General features: G+C 47.7%; 2 protein-coding genes across 3 annotated transcripts in view; one reads left to right on the top strand and one right to left on the bottom strand.

Annotated features, from left to right (window-relative positions):
• Positions 1 to 5,980, bottom strand: part of SIPA1L3 (signal induced proliferation associated 1 like 3) — a 253,130-nt gene extending 247,150 nt beyond the window's left edge. For both annotated transcript variants that reach the window (XM_069550352.1, XM_069550353.1), the window contains exon 1: positions 5,083 to 5,980. The gene's annotated coding sequence lies outside the window, so the exon portion shown is untranslated. The remainder of the gene's footprint in view (positions 1 to 5,082) is intronic.
• Positions 5,910 to 22,992, top strand: LOC138418709 (WD repeat-containing protein 87-like). The gene is made up of 6 exons (XM_069550349.1): positions 5,910 to 5,984; positions 11,584 to 11,753; positions 12,666 to 12,836; positions 13,212 to 16,090; positions 16,549 to 16,820; positions 17,200 to 22,992. The coding sequence occupies exons 2-6, from the start codon at positions 11,679 to 11,681 to the stop codon at positions 22,809 to 22,811; spliced, it is 9,009 nt and encodes a 3,002-aa protein (XP_069406450.1). The 5' UTR covers positions 5,910 to 5,984; positions 11,584 to 11,678; the 3' UTR covers positions 22,812 to 22,992.
• Positions 22,993 to 23,592: the final 600 nt, after the last annotated feature.

Here is a 23,592-nt window from a genome sequence, read left to right as displayed (position 1 = left end):
ATCACCAACTCCTGGAGCTTGCTCAAACTCATGTCCATTGAGTCGGTGATGCCATCCAAGCATCTCATCCTCTGTTGTCCCCTTCTTCTAGAGTGAGGATTAATTGAGGAAAAGTGCAAAATGCCTAGAAGAGCACCGAGTACAGAGTAAAGTACCAGGAAATGTCAGCTGCTATTATTATCATTATTATTATTTTACAAAAATTAAAGTAGCATGAGCCTGAACAGTGGGAATTCACCTTTCTCCAGTTTCGATGATACTGTTTTTGTAGCAAATACATTCCCACACCTGGGCCTTTGTATTTCCTGTCCCCTCGGCCTGGAATGGTCTTCCCCTAGCTCTTGGCACAGCTGGTGCCTCTTGCTCATTCAGGTCTCAGCTCACATGACTCCCCTTCAGTGAGGCCTAAGAGGCTTTCTCGGAGAAGGTGATGGCACCCCACTCTAGTACTCTTGCCTGGAAAATCCCATGGACGGAGGAGCCTGGAAGGCTGTAGTCCATGGGGTCGCGAAGAGTTGGACACAACTGAGTGACTTCACTTTGACTTTTCACTTTCATGCATTGGAGAAGGAAATGGCAACCCACTCCAGTGTTCCTGCCTGGAGAATTCCAGGGACAGGGGAGCCTGGTGGGCTGCCGTCTATGGGGTCGCACAGAGTCGGACACGACTGAAGCGACTTAGCAGCAGCAGCAGCAGCAGCAGAAGACCTTCTGGGGTCACACAAGCGAAAGGAACCAGCCGTTCCCCATCACCAGTCTACTCCATCCCCTCACGCTGTTATTGCCTCCATCTGAAATTAAAACCACCTGAGACTACCTTGTTTGCTGCATGTCCCCTCAGCTAGAAATGTAAACCCTAGTAGAGCAAGGATCTTGTCTCTCTTATTCGCTGTCCAGAATTTATGCTTTCAGCGACTATGGGGTACTGCCTATGTATCAGAATGCTTACTGGATGTGTGTTTGCAGATGTAATAGAAAACCTAGAGGGACTTCCCTGGTGATCTAGGGGCTAAGACTCCACGCTCCCAGTCCTGGTTAGGGAACTAAATCTCACATGCTACAACTAAAGATCTTACATGCTGCAACTAAGACCTGGTGCCCACCAAATAAATTTTAAAAAAGAAATCCCAGAAAGAACTTAAATGTCCAGTAATAGGGAAATGGCAGTGTGGAGCACGGTCTCTCCACACTGAAGAACGTGGGTCTAGCTGTTAAAAAGAATGAGTCAGATCTGTATGTAATGACTTGAGATATGCGCTATCAAATATTTTTAAAAATCGAGTTACAAATATGTATGACTTGATCCCTCCTTTTCTGGGGAATGGTGAGGGAGAAAAAAGAAAACAGTTGATATATGCATTGCTGCTGTTTAGTCACTCAGTAGTGTCTGACTCTTTTGCAACCCCATGGACTATTATAGCCCACCAGGCTCCTCTGTCCATGGGATTCTCCAGGCAAGAATACTGGAGTGGGTTGCCATTCCCTTCTCCAGTGGATCAGACCTGGGTCTCTTGCATTGCAGACAGATTATTTACCATCTGAGCCACCAGGGATGATGCCCCACTATACGCATATATACATCCAAAGGAGCACAGAAAAAGATGAGAGCAGCCACCCCCACATTTCCAAAGGTAATGAATCTACTTTGTTCTCTCAGACATCTCCAAAGCCTGACACTGGACACTTAGTAAACACTCACTGTCTGAATAAATGGTTTTCTTAGGGGGATGGGATTTTGGAATGAAGGGTGGCAGTTATTATTTCCCTTGCCTATCTCTGTAATGTTTGACAGGTTACTACGAGTATGCATTTCTTTGCATAACTTTTTAAAAGCCAAATTCAACCAACCCTCAGGCACACACACATACAAACTAAGGCCACGACCAGAGAAGTCCTAAGAAATAGAGGCAGTGTCTTAAAGCACAAATGCACAAACCGGTCCTAATGGCCTCTCGTTCTAACTGCTAAAAACCCTTTACTTTAGAGGCAATGACTACTCAATTATTTTATCAAAACATATAGACATTTAATTTAGATTTGGGAAATTATACACACAACAAGGTTAAGCTCTTATCATAACCTGGGTCATTTTTTTAAACTGAAGTTTGAAATATAAGCAAAATAACTTTCACAGGGGAAAAAAAAGGCGCCAATCACTGCACATTCTAAATTCCATTTTTGATTTACCGCCTAACAACTGCAATGTCTGAAAAACAGGCTCATGTTTAACTCTGACCGTTCCACACAGACTGCTAAAAACCCACGTGCTGTTGTCACTAACAATCAGGACCAAGATTTTTGTTTTAAAGTCATTGCTTTATTTCCTCAGATGCAAAAAAAAAAAAAGCACTTAGGGGGAATTCCCTCACAGTCCAGTGCTTAAGACTTGGGAGTTTTCACTGCTGAAGTCCAGGTTCGATCCCTGGTCAGGGAACTAAGATCCAACAAGCAACATGGCTCAACCAAAAAAAAACACAAAAAAACCACAATTCAATCAATTAATAAAAAAAATAACACACTTAGTAATTTTAGTGGTCAAAACAAATTTGAGACCACAGGTTCCCATCACCAAATGAAACTACAATTACAGGGGCTTCCCTGGTCGTCTAGGGGTTAGGAATCCGTCTGCCAACCCAGGAGACATGGGTTCCATCCCTGGTCTGAGAAGATCCCACATGCCGAGAAGCACCTAAGCCCGTAAGCCACAACTACTCAGAGAACCCTTGCTCTGCAACCAGAGAAGCCACTGCAAAGAGAGGCCCGTGCACCACAATGGAGAGCCCTGCTCACTGCAACTAGAGAAAACCCACGTGCAGCAAGGAGCACCCAGCACAGCCAAGAATATATAAATAAAATCTCTAAAAAGAAAAAAAGAAATTACAATGACAGATCTGATGACAGGCTCACCCTAAACAGAGAGCTAACATACTCCCTGCCCAGCCTCTTCCTGGGTGTGCGTGTGCTGCCTCCCAAAACACTCAGGATGGCCTGTTGCACAGAGGATATTCTAACCCGCTGACACCGGGTAACTTTGCAGAAAGAAAGCGAGCGACTCAGCTGAGCTTAGCCAGGCTAGAAATGGACTCCCTGACAGCCAGGGCTTTTACTCCATACTTGTGGCCACTGCCATCTGACCACATCTGCAGTGCCTTCTCTGGCTCCTACTGATACAGTGTTTGACATGTATCCATCCTTGGTGACTTGAAAGAAACAACTCAACCATGTTGGAAGAGGCCACCTTCAGTAGTCAAGGGGGACTTTCAGTGGCCCACAAGACAAGAGACCAAGACAGGCCAAAGAACTGGTTGCTATGGAATGACAGCACCATCCTCCTTGCCAATCAACTGCATCTGGGAAGCCCTGGGGAGAAGGACTCCCAGGTTTCCGGTTTGGCCCATCTGCCGAGGTGGTGACTACTGGATCTGGGAGGAAAAGGAGCTTCGTTTTAACATTTTGAGTTCATGGCACCCAATGGGACATCAAGTTAGCAGAGGACATCACGGAGCACAGGCCCCACGTGTGGAGGTGGAGCTCGGGGGCTGATGGTGCTTTGAGACAGTCAATGGCGGGCAACAGCGGTACAACACTTAGAAGCCCCAGAGTGGTCGTTTTGGGAGCAGGAGTGTGTGAGAGCTGGGAGGAGGGCAGGTGGCCTGCTGACAGCAGCTAGTCCGTGCCATTTCTTCTCAGCCCCTTATATGGCAGTATGTTCCACAATTTTACCTTGGGTGAATAAAAATTAGAGGCGAGGGGACATTAACCTTGTCCTGCTCTGAACTGTAATACAAACATAAGCAGCAAAAGCCCATCAAGAGAAACAAGGCATGTTTATTAAGAGCTTAGGATGCACCTGGCCCTGTGCTGAACATTACACATGAATTATCTTTTGGAATCATTGAAACAACCCTGGCACAAATGTCCTATGACTATCATTTCACAGATGGGACACTGAGGCTGGGAGTGAACATGTGGGGGAGCTCAGGGCTGTCATGTCACATCCCACAACAGTTAGGCAAGCTCTGGGCCAGATGGAGCACATGGAAGAAGAACAATTATAATATACAAGAGCTGCTACTTAGTGAGAGATGGCTCTGGACTGGGAACACGGTATCAGCAAATCCTTACAACCCTCTGAGGCTGATATTGTTATCCCATTTTACACGGATGGAACCTGAGGGTGCAGGAGAGGAAGTCAACCAGACCAGTTATAAGTCTGATCCACTAGAAAAGCAAGACTACAGGCAGAGCCCCACCCTCAGGGGGTCTCGGAGAAACCGGGAAAACGCTGAATCAATGGTCATTTATTAAATGCTGACTATGTGCCAGCTGCTGCTCTTAGCATTTCACAAATGGTATTCTCACTGCATCCTCCAAACGACTCTACAAGGTGGCTGCTATGAAAAAATACCCATTTCGTAGACAGAGAAAACCAAGGTACAGAGCAGTGAAGTCTGTCGCCCAAGGTCACAGAGCTGGTAAAAGGTAGAACCTAAATTTGAACCTGGCTCTGCCTCCAAAACCGAAGCTCTCAGCAAAATAATTTCTCCTAACAGCCACCTTGCACCGAGTGCTAACCATGTGGCTTACCCTCAGCTTACCACATTCAGTCGATAATACCTTCATCCCATTTCTCCGGAGCTAACAATAAAACAAGCAAGTAATAAGTGTCTTCTATGTACAAACGCTTTATTCATCGGATCTCAACATCTCAACAGAATTCCCAGCGTAAGACAGCCACTATTCTTCCCAGGTTTGACCGAAAGGAGAAACTGAGGTTCGGCGCGGTTTCCCTAGATCGCACCTCCCGAGAAGCAAGAGTCCGTACACGAACCCACCGCTACCCGACTCTCATGCCACGCTTTCCCGCAACGGCGCCGGGTAGCTCGCCTGGAAAGTTGAAGCATGCGGGCACGCGTCCAGCCAGGTCCGGAGGGCGAGAGTGCAGCCGCCGCCCCCCAACAGCCGGTGCCCACACCCGGCCGTCCGCCCAGTAGCTCGCCCGCGCTGACCCTCGGGGTCCGACTGGACATCGACTCCCCGCTACCCTAGCGCAAGGCCAACCCTGCACCCGGAGCCACATACCTGGGTGTCCCAGCTGCCCGCCCCGCGGGCCCCACGACCGCGGCGTTCAGATCCGCGCCGCTTGCTGGAGACGCCGCCAGCTCCAGTGGCCCGAGTGACTTCCAGGCTGCCCACTTCCAAGCCGCCTCGCGCGAGGCCTCCTGGGAACTGTAGTTTCGCTCTAGGCGGCCGCAAACTGAAAAAAGCCTGACGCGCAGGCGCTGCCGGGAGCAGTAGGCGCGGCGCCGCGCCGCCTTCTGGGAATGGTAGTCCACCTGTCGTCTCCGTGCCGCTCGAGTCTCCTGAGTACTTCCGCAGCCCCGAGGGGCGTGAGGGATGGAGGTGTGTCTTCTGTAGACTCCAACCCGTTGATTGCGTTCCTTGCTCTGCGAAGGCGGTTTTTTCCTTTTTCCCAGCTCTATCCGCCTCCTCCCTTCCTTCAGTAGACCCTCTTTCTCCCTTCCCGCGAGGCGCGAGGTACTTACCCCGAGGGCGCGAGCCTCTGGAGAAGCAGGAGCAGCGGAACACAGCGCTAGACCCCCAACCGAGGGGAGCTGTGGAGAAAGGCGTCTATGCGCGCTCGCGCACGCGCGCTCGCCGGCCAACTCCGGCCTAAATTGCCGCGGGCCCCCGCGGGGAAGACTTTTTTTTTTCCTTTCGAACGCGCGCGCGCGCGCGGGGTCTCGCGCTGGGCTTTTTCCTGCCGGGCGCGCGCCAGTGCGCACGCGCGCTCACTCCCCTGGCCTTGGTCAGTCCGCCCGGCGCGGGGTTGGGGAGCTAACCGTTTTGTTGGCCGAGTCCTCCCGCAGTATCCCCAAGGTCGCTCCTCTGGCGCTCCTATTCTAGGTCTGGCGCTTCACATAGCTTCGGAGTGCCGCCACACACGCCGTACCCGTCCCCTGTCTGGAGCCCAGTCGTCGCAGGTAACAGGCGCGGCCCCAGCCTTGAGGAGGCGGACACGCCCTTCTTCCCTCCCACGCGGAGAGCCGGGATGCCAGAATGTGTTGGGATTCCGGTCTGGTCGCCTCCCTCGGTAGTAGGAGTCTCCGGAGCTCTGCCTTCGACGGGAGTCTCTTCACCAGGCAGGGGGCGTCCCCTGGAGGCCATGATACCTATCATTTATTCGTTGATCGCACATTCTTAGGGTAATCAGTGTTTGTTGAGTACCTATGGCTGGGGAGATTTTGTTAAAATTTAGTCCACTTGTCGACATAATCAAGGATCCGACCTTTTTTATTGGCATTCCTACTACTCCATAAGGGGTTACCAAAGGAACTAGCTGGAATTGCAAGGTTCTTTGGTCAGGAAAACCCAGTCAATACCCTTCCCATCTCATCCTTCCTTCCAAGAAGATGCTGAATGAGACTGAGCTGGGAAGTATATATTTTTTCTTCCTGGGAGAGGGGCAGAGGGTGATTCATTTGCTCATTCATTCAACAAAACTGTATTAGACACCTACTTCATGCCAGCTTGGGTGATTGATTATCAGGACAGGGGAGAAATCAAGATAGATTCGGTTCCTACTCTCAAGGAACCGAAGTCCACACCACCATCGGGAAGGTGATAATCTAAAGCAATACTGTCTAATAGAAGTATAATGCAAGCCAAATCTGCAACTTTAAAATTTACATTTAAAAAGTATATAGGTGAAATTTTATTAATTTAAGCCAGTATGTCTAAAATAAGTTATGTTTAATGAAAAAAGGTTTACATCGCTTCAGTTTTAAATTTTAAGTTAATTAAAACTGTGAGGCATTAACAAAAATATTCATTTGTGGCATGGGTTATAGCAAAAGGCTGGAACCTGCCCAATTTCTATTAATGGACGTTAGATAAATAAACGATAGTTCAGCCAGACGATGGAGTAGCATGCAGCTGACAACTGTTGAAAAATGAGACAGAACTGTATGTTTTAATATGAGTTACTCTTTAAGATTATTAAGTGAGAAAAATGCAGTGTATAGCACCTGGGCTTCCCTGGTGGCTCAGCGGTAAAGAATCCACCTGCCAATGTAGGAGACGCGGGTTCAATCCCTGGGTCTGAAAGATCCCCTGGAGAAGGAAATGGCAACCAGCCCCAATATTCTTCCCTGGGAAATCCCATGGACAGAGGAGCCTGATAGGCTAGAGTCCATGGGATTGCAAAAGAATCTGACATGACTTAGTGACTAAACAACAATATAGCATACTAATGTTTGTGTAAGAGAAGTAGTATTTTTCCACATATATCTTTGTGTGTGTACAGAACACCTGTAGAAAGACAACCAGAGTTACCTTTCTGAAGGGGAAATAGGACAAGTGACTTTCTTTTCAGTATATATTCCTTAGTATGTTTTGTTAGTATGTTATGTTCCATGTCCATTCTGTGACTTAGCTATCAATTAGTGGAGGATGATAGCTAAGCCACAGAATTATTGTATAGTATTAAAACAATATATGTAAAATACCTAGCTACCACTTACTACCTTAATCATTTCTGGATGCTATCACTACTCCCATGCTGGATGGATAACTCTTTACCCAATAGGAACTTGTTTACCCTGGTAATACATGTTTCTCAGCCTGGAAAATTGTTTCTTTCCATAAAGTGTGTTAAATGTATTCCAGTCCAGCCCTAGCTGTGACATCACTTATAAGACCAGAGTAGTAGTCCCAGGCCTTGGGGACAGACTTCAGCTCTGTATTAGAAATGTCATTCAGAAAAAAAGAGAAAAAAACAGCGTAAACCAAGATTGCCCTTTGGCTTTCCAGTCCCTCTGACTTTACAGTCAGCTGATGCCAGCTGGGCTTTCTGCATCGCTGTCCCCAAACATAAGAGCCACCTGCAAGGCTATAGGATCCATGCAGGGCTTTACCTCACAGCGTGGAGCACACATCACTATCCTTTAGGGTGGCCAGTTTTCCCTGTTACACATACTCAACAATACTTTGTTCTTTTCCCTCTTAAACAGGGCCCAACAGTGACATGGAGTGCAGTGCCCCCTAGAGTCATTTCTCTGTATTACAAAGGCAGGGCTCACAGGATGCTGGCCTTTCATCCTACCACCATCAACAGAACACTGTACCTTGGAATGGACTGCAGTTAAGAAAAAGGACGTGGTGACAGCATCAGTGTCCAATAATAGACCTAATTTGTCTCTGTAGTCAGTATTACATACCATATCTCGGCCCCCACATACTGACTCCCCTAGGTTCGCTGCATGACTTCCCATTAGATCATCTTTCGGTTATCAAGATATTAAAAAGTCAAAATCATTGGGCTTAAGCTGAATGCTTAAGCTGAAGCTCACTCCGGACTTGCTTTTAAGAACAGGTAATGGGATTAGGGAATCAAAGTGGAAGATTATAGGAGAGGGTTTCCTCTAAGGAGACCAGTGTATAAGATGGGAGAAAGTGGCAAAAGAACAACAAAAAAACAGGGAATTCCCTGGCATTCCAGTGGTTAGGACTCTGTGCTTCCACTGCAGGGGGCACACATTTGATCCCTGGTTGGGGAACTAAGATCCCACAAAAAAGATGAACAAACAAAACTTCCCAAAATAACAACAGACAGAGGTTTGGGGGCTGGAGGACTTCTTTTTTACTAACCTCCAAAGAATATACCCCAAAGGGTCCCAGCCACTTGCTTTTTATAGGCTGGTCGAGAGAAGCTGAACCCAGAGGAGATATTAGGAAAAATGGAAATGTATGGCAGTGACAGCAGATTTGTTGACTTCAAGCGACCACTCTCAGTAGCTCTGGGGCCTCAAGAAGGAACGGGGGGGGGGGGGGGGGGGCGGGTGTAGTTCTGAGCTATGGAGCCCTGGCCTGAGGGGCCACCCACCGATCCATTTCAGCAGGTCACAATGGCTCCTCAAAGGCGGTCAGCAAGTGCAGGGTCACAGGGAAACAGAATGGAAAAAGATATACAGCAGGAGGGCAGAGTGCAGCTTTTGGGAGAGAAGAAACACAGGATGCTCATATCTGAAAGCCCCCATCAGTGGGTTTGTGAGGCAGAGAGTGCATTTAGCCTCAGCTGGGAGAACCTCCTGCTTCTCTGAAAGGACAGGAGAATCCTGAACTGTGGGTTGAGTTTCAGTCTTGAGCCTACCATGTGTAGCTCTGTTTGCATCCTTTACCTCTCTGAATTCACAATTTTTATCCATACAATGGAGGTGACTGGATCTGCCTCTCAGAATTCTTTTGAGAACTCATGAAGTGATTGATGTGGGGTTTTTTTTTGGCGGGGGGGAGGGCTCTTACCCACCCTACACATGAGATGATGATAAGCTTTGCCTGCTGCTCACCCTGCCCCAGATCCAGCCATCATGTCTCTGTGGAAACACACAGTCTAGGCTTAACCATGCCAGAGGGTGGGTTCTGCTGACCTTACCTCAGGATGCCCCGGCCAAATGACCTGGAATTCCAAGAGTTCTCCAAACCACCAGTTCCCAGACTTTAAGATTGGCTGTTTAAAACTCAATTTTGGGTCCTACCCTTATGACTTTACAATTTAGTAGGTTGAGGGTTCAGTTCAGTTCAGTCGCTCAGTCATGTCTGACTCTGTGACCCCATGAATCGCAGCACGCCCTGTCCATCACCAACTCCCAGAGCTCACTCAGACTCGTCCATCGAGTCAGTGATGCCATCCAGCCATCTCATCCTCTGTCATCCCCTTCTCCTGCCCCCAATCCCTCCCAGCATCAGGGTCTTTTCCAATGAGTCAACTCTTCGCATGAGGTGGCCAAAGTACTGGAGTTTCAGCTTTAGCATCATTCCTTCCAAAGAAATCCCAGGGCTCATCTCCTTCAGAATGGACTGGTTGGATCTCCTTGCAGTCCAAGGCACTCTCGAGAGTCTTCTCCAATACCACAGTTCAAAAGCATCAATTCTTCAGCGCTCAGCCTCCTAACATGTTCCTAGGTGATGTTGATGCTGCTTTCCTGAGGATTGCCCTTTGGGGACTACTTTTTTAAAGTCCACCAGTTTTCCTTCATCTGGCAGGTGCAAGGATGGCTTCCACTGCCCCCTGCTGGCCAGACTATAAATTTAGCTATAATGTTTCCAGAGCAACTGAAAAGTACAAAGGACAGGTTGGGAGGAAATAACTACTTCTCTGTAGAACCAAACCAGCCTAAAAACAGCAGTCATGATTGTCTGTTGCTTCAGAGTATACTTTAAAAGGTATTCACAGGAATTATCATCTTTGATCCTTGCAACAATCCTGTGAAGTAGGCGAGACTGGCATTTTCATATTATCAATACAAATAAGGAAAACAAGTCCATCGTCAGACCAGTAATGATAGACTCCTTGACAAAGAGGACTTGTTAAAAGTAGGCTTTATTTACATCCAGTCAGAAAAAGTAGAGGTTTATCCTCACGAAGGCTAGAGAGAAGGGAATGGGAGGAAGAAGATGAATAGCAGATGTATCACACACAAGAAAGTGACTTGATTCCACAAGCCTGGGAAAGCCTGCATGGCTGAATGACTGGATTCTTTCTCCAGCTGGACTACGTGGGGCTGACTGTTAGTCCTAGGCACCTTTTATCTTGATTTCCTGTTTCAGGAGTCTAACTTAAATGTCCACTGAGTCACCTAGGGAGCTTGTTACAATGGAAGGACTCAGGATCCCACTGCCATGGTTCGGCTTCAGTACCTGAAAGTGAAAGTGAAAGCCACTCAGTCATGTCCAACTCTTTGCGACCCCATGGATTATACAGTCCATGGAATTCTCCAGGCCAGAATACTGGAGTGGATAGCCTTTCCCTTCTCCAGGGGATCTTCTCAACCCAGGGATCAAACCCAGTGCAGGTCTCTCGCATTGCAGGTGGATTCTTTACCAGCTGAGCCTACCAGGAAAGCCCAAGAATACTGGAGTGGGTAACCTATCCCTTCTACAGCAGATTTTCCTGACCCAGGAATCAAACTGGGGTCTCCTACATTGCAGGTGGATTCTTTACCAACTGAGCTATCAGGGAAGCCCTCAGTACCTAAGGATCTGCATTTTAAGACGAACCTCTCCCCCAGGAATCATGGTGTAGGTGGTCACGGGACCACACTTTGGGAACTACTAGTCCTTGCAAAAAGCTCTCTTGACAGCCCACCACGAACAAAGAATAACTATTTGCCGGTGACATTATTCCTTTCCAGCCTCTTTAGGTTTCTCTGCTTCCTTCTCCTAGAATATCCTATTGGATCTGACAGCCCATGCTAAGATTCAAGCTCCATTTCCTTTATTTATGCTCTCCAAGCCTCAGTTTTCTCAAATGAGATAATATCTACCTCCCCAGGCTATTGTTGTTCAGTCACTCAGTCATTTCCGACTGTGACCCCATGGACTGCAGCACACCAGGCTTCCCTGTCCTTCACCATCTCCCAGAGCTTGCTCAAATTCATGTCATTGAGTCAGTGATGCCATTCAACCACCTCGTCCTCTGTCGTCCCCTTCTCCTCCTAAGAACATATGTCTTATGCATAGTTCTTGACTTTCAAAAGGTGTCCAATAAGCATGAGTTCATGGCTCTGGACTTCTGATTTCCAGCTCTCAAAAAGCAGCAGTGGCTAAGCTGGCCTCTTTCAGATTCCTACCGGTTTTTAAACAACAGTCCTGAGGAAGACCAGCAGATAATCGACGTGATGACTTCTCCCAGACTCATCCCCCTGTGGAAGGACTTTAAATACCTTCTAAGTGATATGATACAGAAAAGCAAGGTAATGTATATGTAGGACAGACATGTTATTGGCCCCTGTCTGTTAGAACAGTTATGAACCTTTTAGAGGAGCATAGATCATCTATGGAAAGAGGAAGCAGGCAGGGAAAATCATAAGGACAACTATCCCCATAGCAGGAAGTAGGCCATCAACTTCCAAGTGAGCCTAGAGACCTCTTGCTGGGACATTTTGATAGTGAGAGGTGAACACTTTGGAGCGCTATCAGAAGAACTTACCCTCTGGGAATAGAGATTTTTCTAGATGAGAAGGAAGAAGGCACCAGAGAGAACATTTTCCAACCTCAGGTTTGCTGTGGTTTGGCTCTTTGTAGAAGGATGCCAGGTGCATGTTTCATAGCACATGCTCTATCACCATGGGATCATTTATACATATGTGTGTATGTATGTGTGTATAGATAGGTTATTATCCTCTGTCAAATTTAAAGGCCAGGTAGCATGTCCTAAAAGTCTTACTTAGTGCAATTTTAGGCTTTAATAAAGCTGCACTGACTTTTGGGACACCCTGTTACTTTACATGTGGGCATATGGCAGTGTACTTGCCTTGATAATCTGTTAAATGTTTCTTTCATGACATATGTACCCTATTAGACAGAAGGGAAAATGTTCAAGGACGGGTATAGCTAAGTTCACATTGGAAGGAATATCAGTTTCCCCCGACGCGACATAGACCCTACAGTGGTTTGGTTCACTCTTGTGTTGAGGGGTTTGTTCCCTGCTTGTGTGGTGCAGGTGTCCCACAGGTGATAAACTAACTGCATGTGTGGGTGTCACAGGAGTGATCCTTGGGGCGGAGGCAGAACTTTGACACTGGTTTCGATTGTGACTTGCGTGAGAATATATTTATTGTATGTGTGTTTCTGGTCTCTGAGTTTAATGCCATGCCTCTTCCCAGCAAAATTTAGATGATCCGAAGACTGATGTAGTTGTGTTGAGTGACCGGTCCCAGATCCTGTTCAAAGAGTCTCGCCATCCTCAAAACATGCCGCTTATATGCTACTACTTCAGTGACGTCCACTTCTTTTCTTCCCTCTCTTGGGTGACAACAATCACAAAAGAAATACAGGTAGAAGTCCCCAGTCTTTCTTCTCCTTAGCCCATTCTAAGTGGGGGCCATGGCCATGTAACTTTTGACCCTAGATTAATCCAGGAAGATATACCCCTTGAGTGAACATGATCTGGACCCAGGACTCCTCCTTCATCCTTTCTCCTGTTACCATCTCCACGTTGAGTAGATTTTATTCTTCTCCTAAAGTAGGCAAAGGTTAGGGAAAGAGTCGTAGGTTTCCTGATTTTACAGTATTCCTACTTCCTCAAACCAGTGGGTAAAGTCACTCTAGGATCTTCCAACTTCTCCTTAGCAAGAGAAAAATAGCTGACTATTCTGCCCTTTCCTCTTCTACTACCTATCCTAGATAGTTTCCATTTTATTCTCTCTCAGGCTGTAGTATGGATGAAAAGCAAGACTGAGGACATGGTGGAGAAGAGAACGTTCTCCATGACAGATCGGCTGCCACCCATCCAGTCCATGGTCCACACAGGTTCGTTTCATATCCTTGTGGTCTACTGTGGTGACCTGCTCCTGCGGCTCTTTGGGGACCACCTTCGGTCATTCAAATCCCTGGGGGTAGTACCCTGTCGCTTTAACATCACCTGCCTCTGCTATGACCCAGAAATGAAGATGCTTCTGTCGGGAATCCTGGGGGCAGTGGTCACCTGGACCATTGAGCGCAGCGGCAGGGGTCTCCAAATAGCCCACATGGTCGCCCTGCCTGGTGATGAGTTGGTCCATGACATCGTGCTGAATGGCCCCAACGGCTCCCTGATTGCCATGTGTGAGAATGTGGTGAGGGTCCTGGAGCGCCAGGGCCATGGCCTCCTGGCAGAGGTGAAGAAGTTCTCTTCCACCATCAGTGGCTCCTCGATCACCTGCTGCTTCACTTGTTCTGAGCAGGGCTTTCTTTACGCTGGAAACAAGACTGGGGAGATCCAAGTGTGGAACCTCAATTGGGGCCAGTCCCTCCACACTTTCAAGGCCCACTTCTCTTCGGTGGTCTGTATCCGCAGCCAGCCAGAAGCCCACACCCTGCTCACAGCTGGCCGGGAAGGCATAATCAAAGAGTGGAACCTGACTTCAGGCAATCTGCTACGGCGGCTTGAACTGGGCGAGGAGCTGTATCGGCTCCAGTTTATCGATGGCACCACTTTCTTCTGCCAGACTACCCACTCTTTCTCCTTGCGCAGCCTGCCCTTCTTCTATAGCCTCTTCAATGTTTGTGGCTCTGCTCCCCTGCAGGTGCGCCGGGTCCACTGTGGCAGTAACTGGTTCCGGATCCTGTGCACCACCGAGGATGGCCTGCTGCGCTTCGTGTCTCCGCTAACGGGGAATCTCCTGGTCATCACCTGGCCCTTCTCAATTCTGGACCAGGCCACGGATTGGGCCTACGACCCCAATAAAGAGGAGCTCTTTGTAGCAACAGGCAGCCCAGACGTGCTGGTCTTTGACACCACCCGCTCCCCTTGCATGGCCAAGTATCTCTTATGCACCTCACCAGATTCTCAGGACCTGGTACAGTGCCTGGCTTATGGGCACTTTCACCTGGGCCGGGGTCTAGAAGGACTGATGTTCTCTGGATACCAGAGCGGTGTGATTAGAGTGCTCTCCCAGCACAGCTGTGCCCGTATTGAGACATACATTCACTTTGGGTCTGTCTTAGCCCTCTCTACATTGCCCGGAGGGCTCTCTGGTAGCCGAGAAAACTCTTTGCTCTGTTCCTATGGAATGGATGACTACATACACCTCTCAGAAGCTGTGCTTGAAGGGGTCAGAGTGAAACTGCGGACCCTTGCCAGCATTCTCTGCAGCTGTCAGCTAACACACTTGATACTCTTGCCCAAGTCAGTGGGTGCTATCACCCAGACTAACTGCCTGCGTCTCTGGAAGTTCCATGACTTTCTGTCTTCTGGCTCACAGGATGGCTCAACGTTCATAGAGACCTTGCCTTTGCACCAATGCACCATCATCTCTTTTGATGTCTGCCTGACCCTGAGTCTTTTTGTCACTGGTGGCAGTGACGGCTCTGTCCGGATCTGGAACTTCCATGGGAGACTCATAGCCATGCTGGACTCATCACTGCATTTTGGCCCACTCTGCTTTGCAAATGACCGGGGTGACCTGCTTGTAACTTTCAACGAGAGTCTTTATCTGGTGTCCTGTTTAAAGCTGCTTCCTGCAACCCTGCTGGTTCACCTCTCCCTTATGGGTCTGACAGATGAAGTGCTCGAAGTCCCTAAGCCTTTCATACCAAGCTTCTTCTTCTCCTTCGAGACCATGTTTGTGCCCAAATATATCTACCCTGGACACGGGCAGCAGCAACTGGTGGGTCTGGAGAGTCTTGTCAATCATCGAGCCATTGCCTTTGATCATAATGTGCCACATGTCATTGAAGAAGATGAGCAAGGGAGCCCTGTGCTACTCTCTTCCTTCAAACATGATTCCAGGTGTAAGGAAGTTGATGTGTCGCAGGTGAAAAAACCACCTTATTTCCATTATGTGCTTCCTCCCCAGCTACAGCTGACTACCTGGGATGAACTCAACCCCTATCAGATACTGCGGTGCTACTTTGGTCACGGGCGGGAATGGCTCTTGGCTCCAGATTGCTACATCCCTAACTCGGTGATCCGGGCCCGTCTCTGGCCAGAGGGCAGCCCGATATACCTGCAGTGCAGCCTGCACTCACCCGTGCGGGAGCTGGAATGGGACAAGTCTCAACAATTCTTCTTCTGGCACAGCCGGGCAAGAGCTATAAGCGACGCAGAACAATACATACAAGAAAAGGAAGATGAAGACTTCCTCCTTACAAGAGCGTCCAAGGATATCACTTACACCGTTCTTACAGACTCAGCAAACCGCAGTTGGCTGGGGAAAAAGATGAGTGAAATTGCTATCAATAGCCTGATAGAGACGATTCTCAGTATTCTAATCCATGCTACTCCACTGAAGTACCAGTGCTGTATTGGTGCCCTTGGGCAGATCTTTGCCTCTTACCAGGTGTCTCCTCCCCTGCGCTCTGAAACAGCCCACCGTCTATTGGATGATACAACCAATTCCAACCCACTGATTCGAGAGCTGGCCTGGGAAGGGCTGAAGCGTCTAGGAATGATTACTCATCTCTTTGCCGTGCCTCTGGCCCAAGGACTAATGGACAAAGATGACAGAGTGAGGAATAAGACCCTGAGCCTCATGGCTGACACTGGAGTCCATTCTAAGACTTCACTCTTGAACTTGGTCCAGAGTCGAGATACTTTCCGGGAGATGCAGTAAGTTCTTTGTGCCTTCCTCTGTTCTTTACTAGCTTCTGATTTTCTTCTTCCTCTTCCCCATTTCCCCCTTCCCTTCCTTCACTGTCTCTTCATCTCTGTTCATGAGCTCTTTTTTCCTTGTTCATAGTCTTTTCCCATTCCTAGACTATCTGATGATCCCCTAAGTGCCCACTTCTTTCTCCATTTCTTTTCCTGTTCCTGTTTGTCCCCTGCCTCTTTAAGAACCCCTTTCACCCTTTTCTCCTACCCCGGAAGCCCCCATACAGGTCACTTCATTCATTGCCATCTTGACTTCCTAGACTTTTTCTTTCTTCTTGGCCATCATTTCCTCTAAATATGCTGTCTCTGTGAGTTACATTGCCCAGTTTCCTGCCAGTTCTATAACAGTTCTTTACTTCTTGTCTCCCTCTTGTCCCTGATTCAGCATGGTTCTTTCTCTCCTTTGACTTTCATAGGCAGGAGATGGTTGGGGATGAAACCTTGGACCGTCTGCTGGGACTACGAGCCCCAGATCTCCAAATCCTTCATACTCAAGTGGCACAGCGATTGAATGAAAACCTGACCTTATACCAGGGTGATGAAAAGCCTACTTTTACTTTAGATGTCTCAGAGGCATCTGAACTTACTGCTCTTTCCAAGGAAACTGATACTGTCCCTGAAGAACCTGAAGCTGCCTTCAAGCACAGCAAAGGCCCAAGACGGGGCCGGCCAGTAGTCAGAAAGCACAGTATGTATGGGGTAATCTGATTCATGCCTCAGGGTCCCCAAGAGGCAGGGCAGTTAGGGCTAAAGTGAGACAAGAGGTATCAGAGAAGAACAGAGATAAGTAAAAAGATCCTTTCACAGAAAAGAACCCTCCTAGGAAGGATCCACCCAAATTAAGAGGGACCCCAAAACCTATCTGTAGGACTCAGCAGAGGTGGAGTGGAGAGGGGAAGAGGGAAGGAAGGCACTGGGGATAAAGCAAGGAGAAGGCCTTCTTGTTAAAGGCCTCAGCCCCCTCTGTCACTACTTCTGTTACGGCAGTTCATCTTAGCTCAATTGGGAAGGGTGTTATCTAAGCCTCCCATGCTTTCCTTATCTGCATCTCCTGATTTTCCCTATAGCCCGAAAATTTTTGCGGAGCCTCAAGAAGCTCAAAGAAACTGTCACAGAGCCAGGTCCCTTAGAGGATGAAGGTGATCAGAGTGAACCTGCACCCACTGAAGTGGAGGAGGTTAAATCTTCAGCCTCCAGTATACTAAAGGTTGCAAAAGATGATGAACAAGAATCTTCAGAGGCAGATGCCTCAAAGGATCACGTGGCCTTGACCATGAAGATGTTGAGGAAGACACGTGACAAAAGAAGCCGGAAATCAGTATCTCAGAAAACCATAAAGAGGCGCAAAAGGAAAGTAACAGACGCTGAAGTTACACATGAGGGATTTCCACATACTGGAAAGACAGACTTAATTATGAAGCCACTGCAAATCACAGGGCGGGGTGCCTCTGGAGCTCCTGGCCTCAGGTCTAGAGATAGCTCGATGTGGCGGGATGACCTGTGTCGTCTTATGACCCTGAGGATATCTGGTTCCCAGACAAAAATGTTAGAAGCTCTCAACAATGAGCTAGTGACCACGGCTCAGGAGATGCTGGCTGATCGACGGCCCAGCTGGGAGCTCTTTCAGGAGATCTGCCCCCTGCTGAAGAAAGACAGTGAGGAACTGCTTGAGGACCTTGACTGGGATGTAGCCTGGCCAGAGGAGAAACCAGTTTTTATTCACGGATCAGCAATTAGAGAGGACATGATGATCAGAGACATGGAAGAGGAGACAAGAGAGACACAAGAGAGAAAGACAGAAAAGGACCTGCAGGAAACCCACGTGAGTCCAAAAAAAGGCAAGAAAAAGAAAGTTCTTTTTGCAGAACCAGACCTAAGCAAGGGAAAACGAATATCAAAGAAAGAAGAGAAGAAATCCTCTAAGCCTTCTAAACAGAGGAAAGCAGTCCAGCAGGAGATAAAAGTGGATAAAAAAGAGGGGAAGATAGCCAAAGAAGAGAGGGGCATGGGTCGGGAAGTGGAGGAGGTGGCCAAATTAAAGGAGAAAGTGGTTGAGCAAGAAAGAAGGCCACTTAAAGATAAGATAAAACTGTCTTGGCAGGAGTGGAAGAAGTCCTGGGATCAATGGAAAAATGCTTTCAGTGAGACAAGGATATCGTGGGATGAATGGAAGGAAACATGGGAAAGCCAGAGTCATCAGGAAGAGGAGCAACTACTTGAGGAGGAAGAGAAGCTGCTCCCGGATGCAGAAGAGGGACAAGTCAGAAGGGACAAGACGAAGCGGACATGGAATGAATGGTCACAGATCTGGGAAAAGATGTCAGCCAAGGCCAGGAAGAAGATGTTGGCGACTCAGGAGGAAGTGACTCTGGAGGAAGAACCGCCTCAGGAGCGGGAAGAACCACCTCAGGAGCGGGAAGAAGAAGCAGAAGCAACAGCAGCAGCAGCAGAAGAAGAAGAAGCACCAATGACAGAAGAGCAGAGGCAGATCCACCAAGAATACAAACAGGCCCAGGTTGAGCGAAAACGGGCCCAGGCTGAAAGAAGACGGGCCCAAGAAGAGAGGAAGCTGGCTCAGGAAGAGGAGAAGCTAGCACAGGAAGAGAGGAGACTAGCCCAGGAAGAGAGAAAAATGGCCCAAGTGTATGAGAAACTGGTTGAGAAAGACAGGAAAATGGTCCAGATGGAGAGGAAGCTTATCCAGAATGAGGAAAAACTAGCCCAAACAGAGGAAATGCTGAGCCAGGACGCAGAGAAATTGGCCCAGCAAAGGAAGAGACTAGCCAAGAAATTGGAGAAACTGGCCCGAGAAGAAGAGAACATAGCAAAGAAAGGAGGGAAGCTAGCTGAGGTCAAAAAGATAATGATGCAGAAACTAGATAAACTGGCCCAGAAAGAGCTAGATCTAGCATGGCAAGAAAAGGAACTAGCCCAGGAATTGGAGGATCTGACCTGGGAAGAGGAGGAACTGGCTTTGAAAGAAGAGGAACTGAATCAGGAAGAGGAGGAACTGATCAATGAAGGGGGCAGGCTGGATCAGGAAGAGATGACACTGGCATCTCAAGAAGAGAAACTGGATGCAGAAGAGAAAGAAGTGATTCAGGAGGAAGAACTGCTGGTCCAGGAGAAGAGGAGACTGGCCCAGGACAAACAAAATCTGTCTGAGGAAAAGGAAGGACTTGATCAGAAAAGGGAGCAACTGATGGAGAATAAGCATAAATGGGCCCAGGAAGAAAAGCTGCTAATCCAAGAAGAGAAAGAACTAGCCCAAGACAAGGTAAAACTTCCTGGAGAAGAGGAAAAACTTACCGAGAAGAGGGAGCAACTGATGGAGAAAAAGCAGAAACTGGCCCAAGAGGAAGAGCTACTGATCCAGGAAGAGAAGAAACTGGCCCAGAACATGGAAACACTGCCAGTGAAGGAGGCAAAACTTGACCAGAAAAGGGAGAAATTGATCAAGAATAAGCAGAAACTGTCCCAGGAGAAGACTAAGCTTATCCAGAACATGGAAGAACTTCCCAACGCCAAAGAAATACTGGCCTGGAGGCAAAAGAATCTGGCCCAGGAGAAGGAGAAACTGGCTCAGGAGAAGGTGAAATTGGCTCAGAGGAGGGAAACCTTAATCCAGCTCCAAGAAAGCCTCATCCAGAACAGAAAGAAATCAATCCCTGAGAAGGAGAAACATGACATGTGTAAGAATAGGCTGGTTCAGATAGAGAAGAAGCTGATGGAGGAAAAGGAGAAACTCTTCCAGAGGAAGGAGAAACTGGCCACCATAGAGGAGAAACTGGCCCAATTAGAGGGAAGCCTGGCTAAGAAACAGCACAAAGTAGCCCAAGACAAAATGAAATTAGCTGTAGGGAAGAGGGCAGTGTTCCAAGAACTGAACCAGCTCAGAGGTGACTGGTCTATTACCAGGGAAGAAAAGGAACTGGACATGGAAATGAAAATACTGACCTGGGAGAAAGAGACACTGGCTGAGCAAAAGGAAATTCTCTTCAAGGAAGAGACTCAAGAAACTTCCAAAGAGAAAAGACTACCTAAGGATGAACTAGAGCTAATCAAGAGGAAATTGTCACTAGAGGAAAAGATATTGCTCTATGAAGAAAGGATCCTGGCCACAGAGCAAACAGACATGGCCAAAGAAAAACTGGAATTTACCAGAGGAGAGAGAGTATATGCCCAGGAACAAAGGAAGCTAGCCAGGTTACTAAGGAAATTAGCTAAAGAAAGCAAGGGAATTTCCAAGGAACCATTAAAAGTGAGCAGCAAAGTCTTAAAGATACTTCAAGGCCTTATTAAAGAAGAAAGGAAACTAACCCAGGAAGAAATAGAGATGACAAAGTTAAAGAGGTTATTTGTCCTTAAGGAAAGGGAATTGAACGAGGTACAGAATGAACTTGATGCCAAGGAATGGGATTTTTCTGAGGAACAACCAGAAATTACCATAGATGAGAAGAAACTGGCTAAGAGGCAGAGAAGACTAGCCAAGGAAATTAGAAGATTGATAAAGAGAGAGAAAAATGTTACTGAACAAGAAAGCATATTGGCCAGGCAACAGAGAGATGTCATACAGGAAACAGAGGAAGAAGAAACAACAGAGGAAGAAGAGGCAAAGTCATTCCTTAAACATAAGTCAAGAAAAAGAGAAAAGCTAAAGACAGCTGATACACAACAGGAAGAGTTACTCAGTCAAGAGGACGAGGTGAAAAGTGTGAAAAGTGAGGAGAGCTCTTCTGAAGAAATGGAACGCCTGTTAGATGAAATAGAGCAAGAGAGTTTGTCTGAGGAGGAGGAGGAAGAAGAGGAGGAGGAAGAGGAAGAGGAGGAGGAAGAGGAGGAAATGGAAGAGGAGGAGGTGAAGGAGGAGGAAATGGTAGAGGAGGAGTTGGTGAAGGAGGAAGAAGAAGGGAAGGAGAGGAAGAAGAAAAGGAAAAAAAAGAAGAAAGTACAGGAGAAGGAAGAGGGGAAAGAGGAAGTGGTTGAGGAGGAAAGCACAAGTGATGAAGAGATGGAATATTTGAGTGAGAAAGAGGAAGGAGAGGACAGAAGCTTGTTAGAAGAGGTAGACAAGAAAAAAGCAATTTTTAAAAGAGAAAAAATATACAAGTTACTAGAAGAAGGGAAAAAGCACTTAAGAGGAAGAGAAGAAGTCCTTTATATTGAAAAAAGAATCCCTGACATCAAAAGCAGTGCTATAAAACTGGAAAGCCCTCCCAAGCAACTGATCTCAGTCGCTCTGGGGAGCAAACAGAAGATATCAGAGCCATTGCTAACTAAACAAACATCCTGGGATGATAAGACCATAGCACTTGGGAAGCCTGGAGTATTCCCAGGGGCAGGGTTTATAGATAAACTAGAACTGTTGAAGAAATATAAGCCCATGCCTCTACATGTTTTGGATATAGTTTTGGAGGCCCAGGAGCCTGACTTAGAGACCCCATATTTATCCCACATACTGAGGAAGACCATAGAAGCTCAGAAACTCCAAGGCAAACCGCTAGGGGCCAAGTGGCAGTGGATCCTGCAGCGTCATCCATCTCTGAAGAAACAGAGTGAGGTACAATTACCTTTGTCCAAAATCCTGGCTGAGGAAATCTACCCAGACATCAGTTTCTCAGATGTAGAGTGGATCCACCATGTCCTAGAAAAGATAGAGGCAGGAGAACAGCTTTCCAGGGATAGTTTCCACCGATTGTGCCAGCTTCTCAAAGACCTCACCGCAAAGGAGAACTTAGAGTGGATGCACCTGGCCAAGCTTGAAGCCATCGTGTGCCATCACAAGCAGATCATGGAATCCCGAGGCACATATGTCTCCAAGCCCAGTAAGGAGCCCCTGGGTCCAAAGTACCTGAAAGTGATCCCTCCCATCAAAGGAAGGGAAAAGGAGAGCTGGCTCAGACGTCTGGCTGTCTCCACACCAAAGTCTCTGTTAGCTACCAAAGGGATCCCAGACCCAAAGGCTATCAACTGGCATCTTCTGGGAGAGCCTTACCGGAGTGCACGGGCAAAGCAGATAGCCACTGCTCTCAGGGGGATGGAGATGCGATACTATGATTCTGCCACAAGAGACATTTTCACAGGTGCCCTGGACCCTGTTGAAAAACAAACCCTGGCGCTGATGTTTCAGAAAGACTTCTGGGCTTTTAAGGATAAGGGCAGGTTTGCCAGATTGCCCAAGTTGGAGAAGAAGGCACGACCCGTTTCTAAAGTAAAGGAGGAGGTGCCTCTGTGGGAGACATTTGTGGCACTGTACCATGTTCTGCGGATGTTGCAGGAGCAATACGCAAGAGACAGTGCTGCGTGGATGGAACAGTTCAACCGTCTTATGGACCTATACCAGCTCAAGTCTCCTCGAATCCAGAAGCTGATGCAGGACCTGCTACTGAGAGAAGAGCCCCAATTCCAAGAGGTCACTTACAAAGATGCCCTAAGGGCCGTCGAGCTAGCCCCTGGGGAGCGGTTGTTCTACCACCTGCTCTGTGGTGGCTCTCAAGCCCATAAAGAGCCTCCGGCATTCCAGGAGGTGGTTCCCCTCCCCGGGCAGAACAATGTGCGTACCATGCTCCCCATGGGCATTGCCCAGTATGGGATCTTAGAGCTTGCCTGGAAGAGCCTGCCGGAAGCTGATTTACACCTAACCGATGAACTGTCCTATGTGGCTGCTCCTACTCTCTGATTTGGGACTGGAGGGGGTGGGACTTTTCATGCCTACCTGGAGAAAGACCTTGTCACCAGGATCTAGACCTTTACCCCTAGGACTCACAGGGAGGTAGAGCCAGGCCAAAGCTCTTTCCCTGGCCAGTTCCAGAAACTAGCTTTTATACGTGGAATAAAGAGGAGGTTCTCATTTATAACAAGCACCGTGATGGGTCCTTTTTTCTTCAAACATTGCTTCTCTAGGAAGGTAGCCAGGGAGACCAGACACTCACCTACTTCTGAGAGTGGGAAAACTCCCCCAGAGCCAGCAGTACTCACCCTTCAGAGGCCTTCTGGCAGAAGAATCTGTCTTTGTCCTCTTTCTTCCTTGCCCCCCACCATTCTCCCCTAAAGACCAGAGGAAGGGAAGCACCTGGCACAAAAATGAATGCATATTTGGCATTAATATAAGAGGCATTGATACAATGGAAAGAAAATGGATTTTAGAACCAAAAGACCTAGCATTTTGCCCTTGGATCCTGGAGGTACACAGTGGAGGCAGACTCTTGTTCTCTGATCATAGTTCTGCATGCTAATGCCTAATTCCCAAACAGCCAGTATGGTGGGTGCTAAGAAAATCCTCAGAATATGGGAAAAACTTCAAATTCTAGCCAGCACTACTTGGTGACCTCATTACTGGATGGCATTAAAAGATGAGGCCATTTGAGGTTAAAGCAGAAAGCAAAGCAGGGAAGGCTATATCTTTCACTTCCTTTGCCAACCTAGACATCGGTTTTGGGGAGAATGATAGAATAAAAATT

The sequence above is a fragment of the Ovis canadensis genome, chromosome 14 (genome assembly GCF_042477335.2).
Source record: "Ovis canadensis isolate MfBH-ARS-UI-01 breed Bighorn chromosome 14, ARS-UI_OviCan_v2, whole genome shotgun sequence".
Lineage (NCBI taxonomy): Eukaryota > Metazoa > Chordata > Mammalia > Artiodactyla > Bovidae > Ovis > Ovis canadensis.
This window is presented reverse-complemented; position numbering and strand designations above follow the sequence as displayed.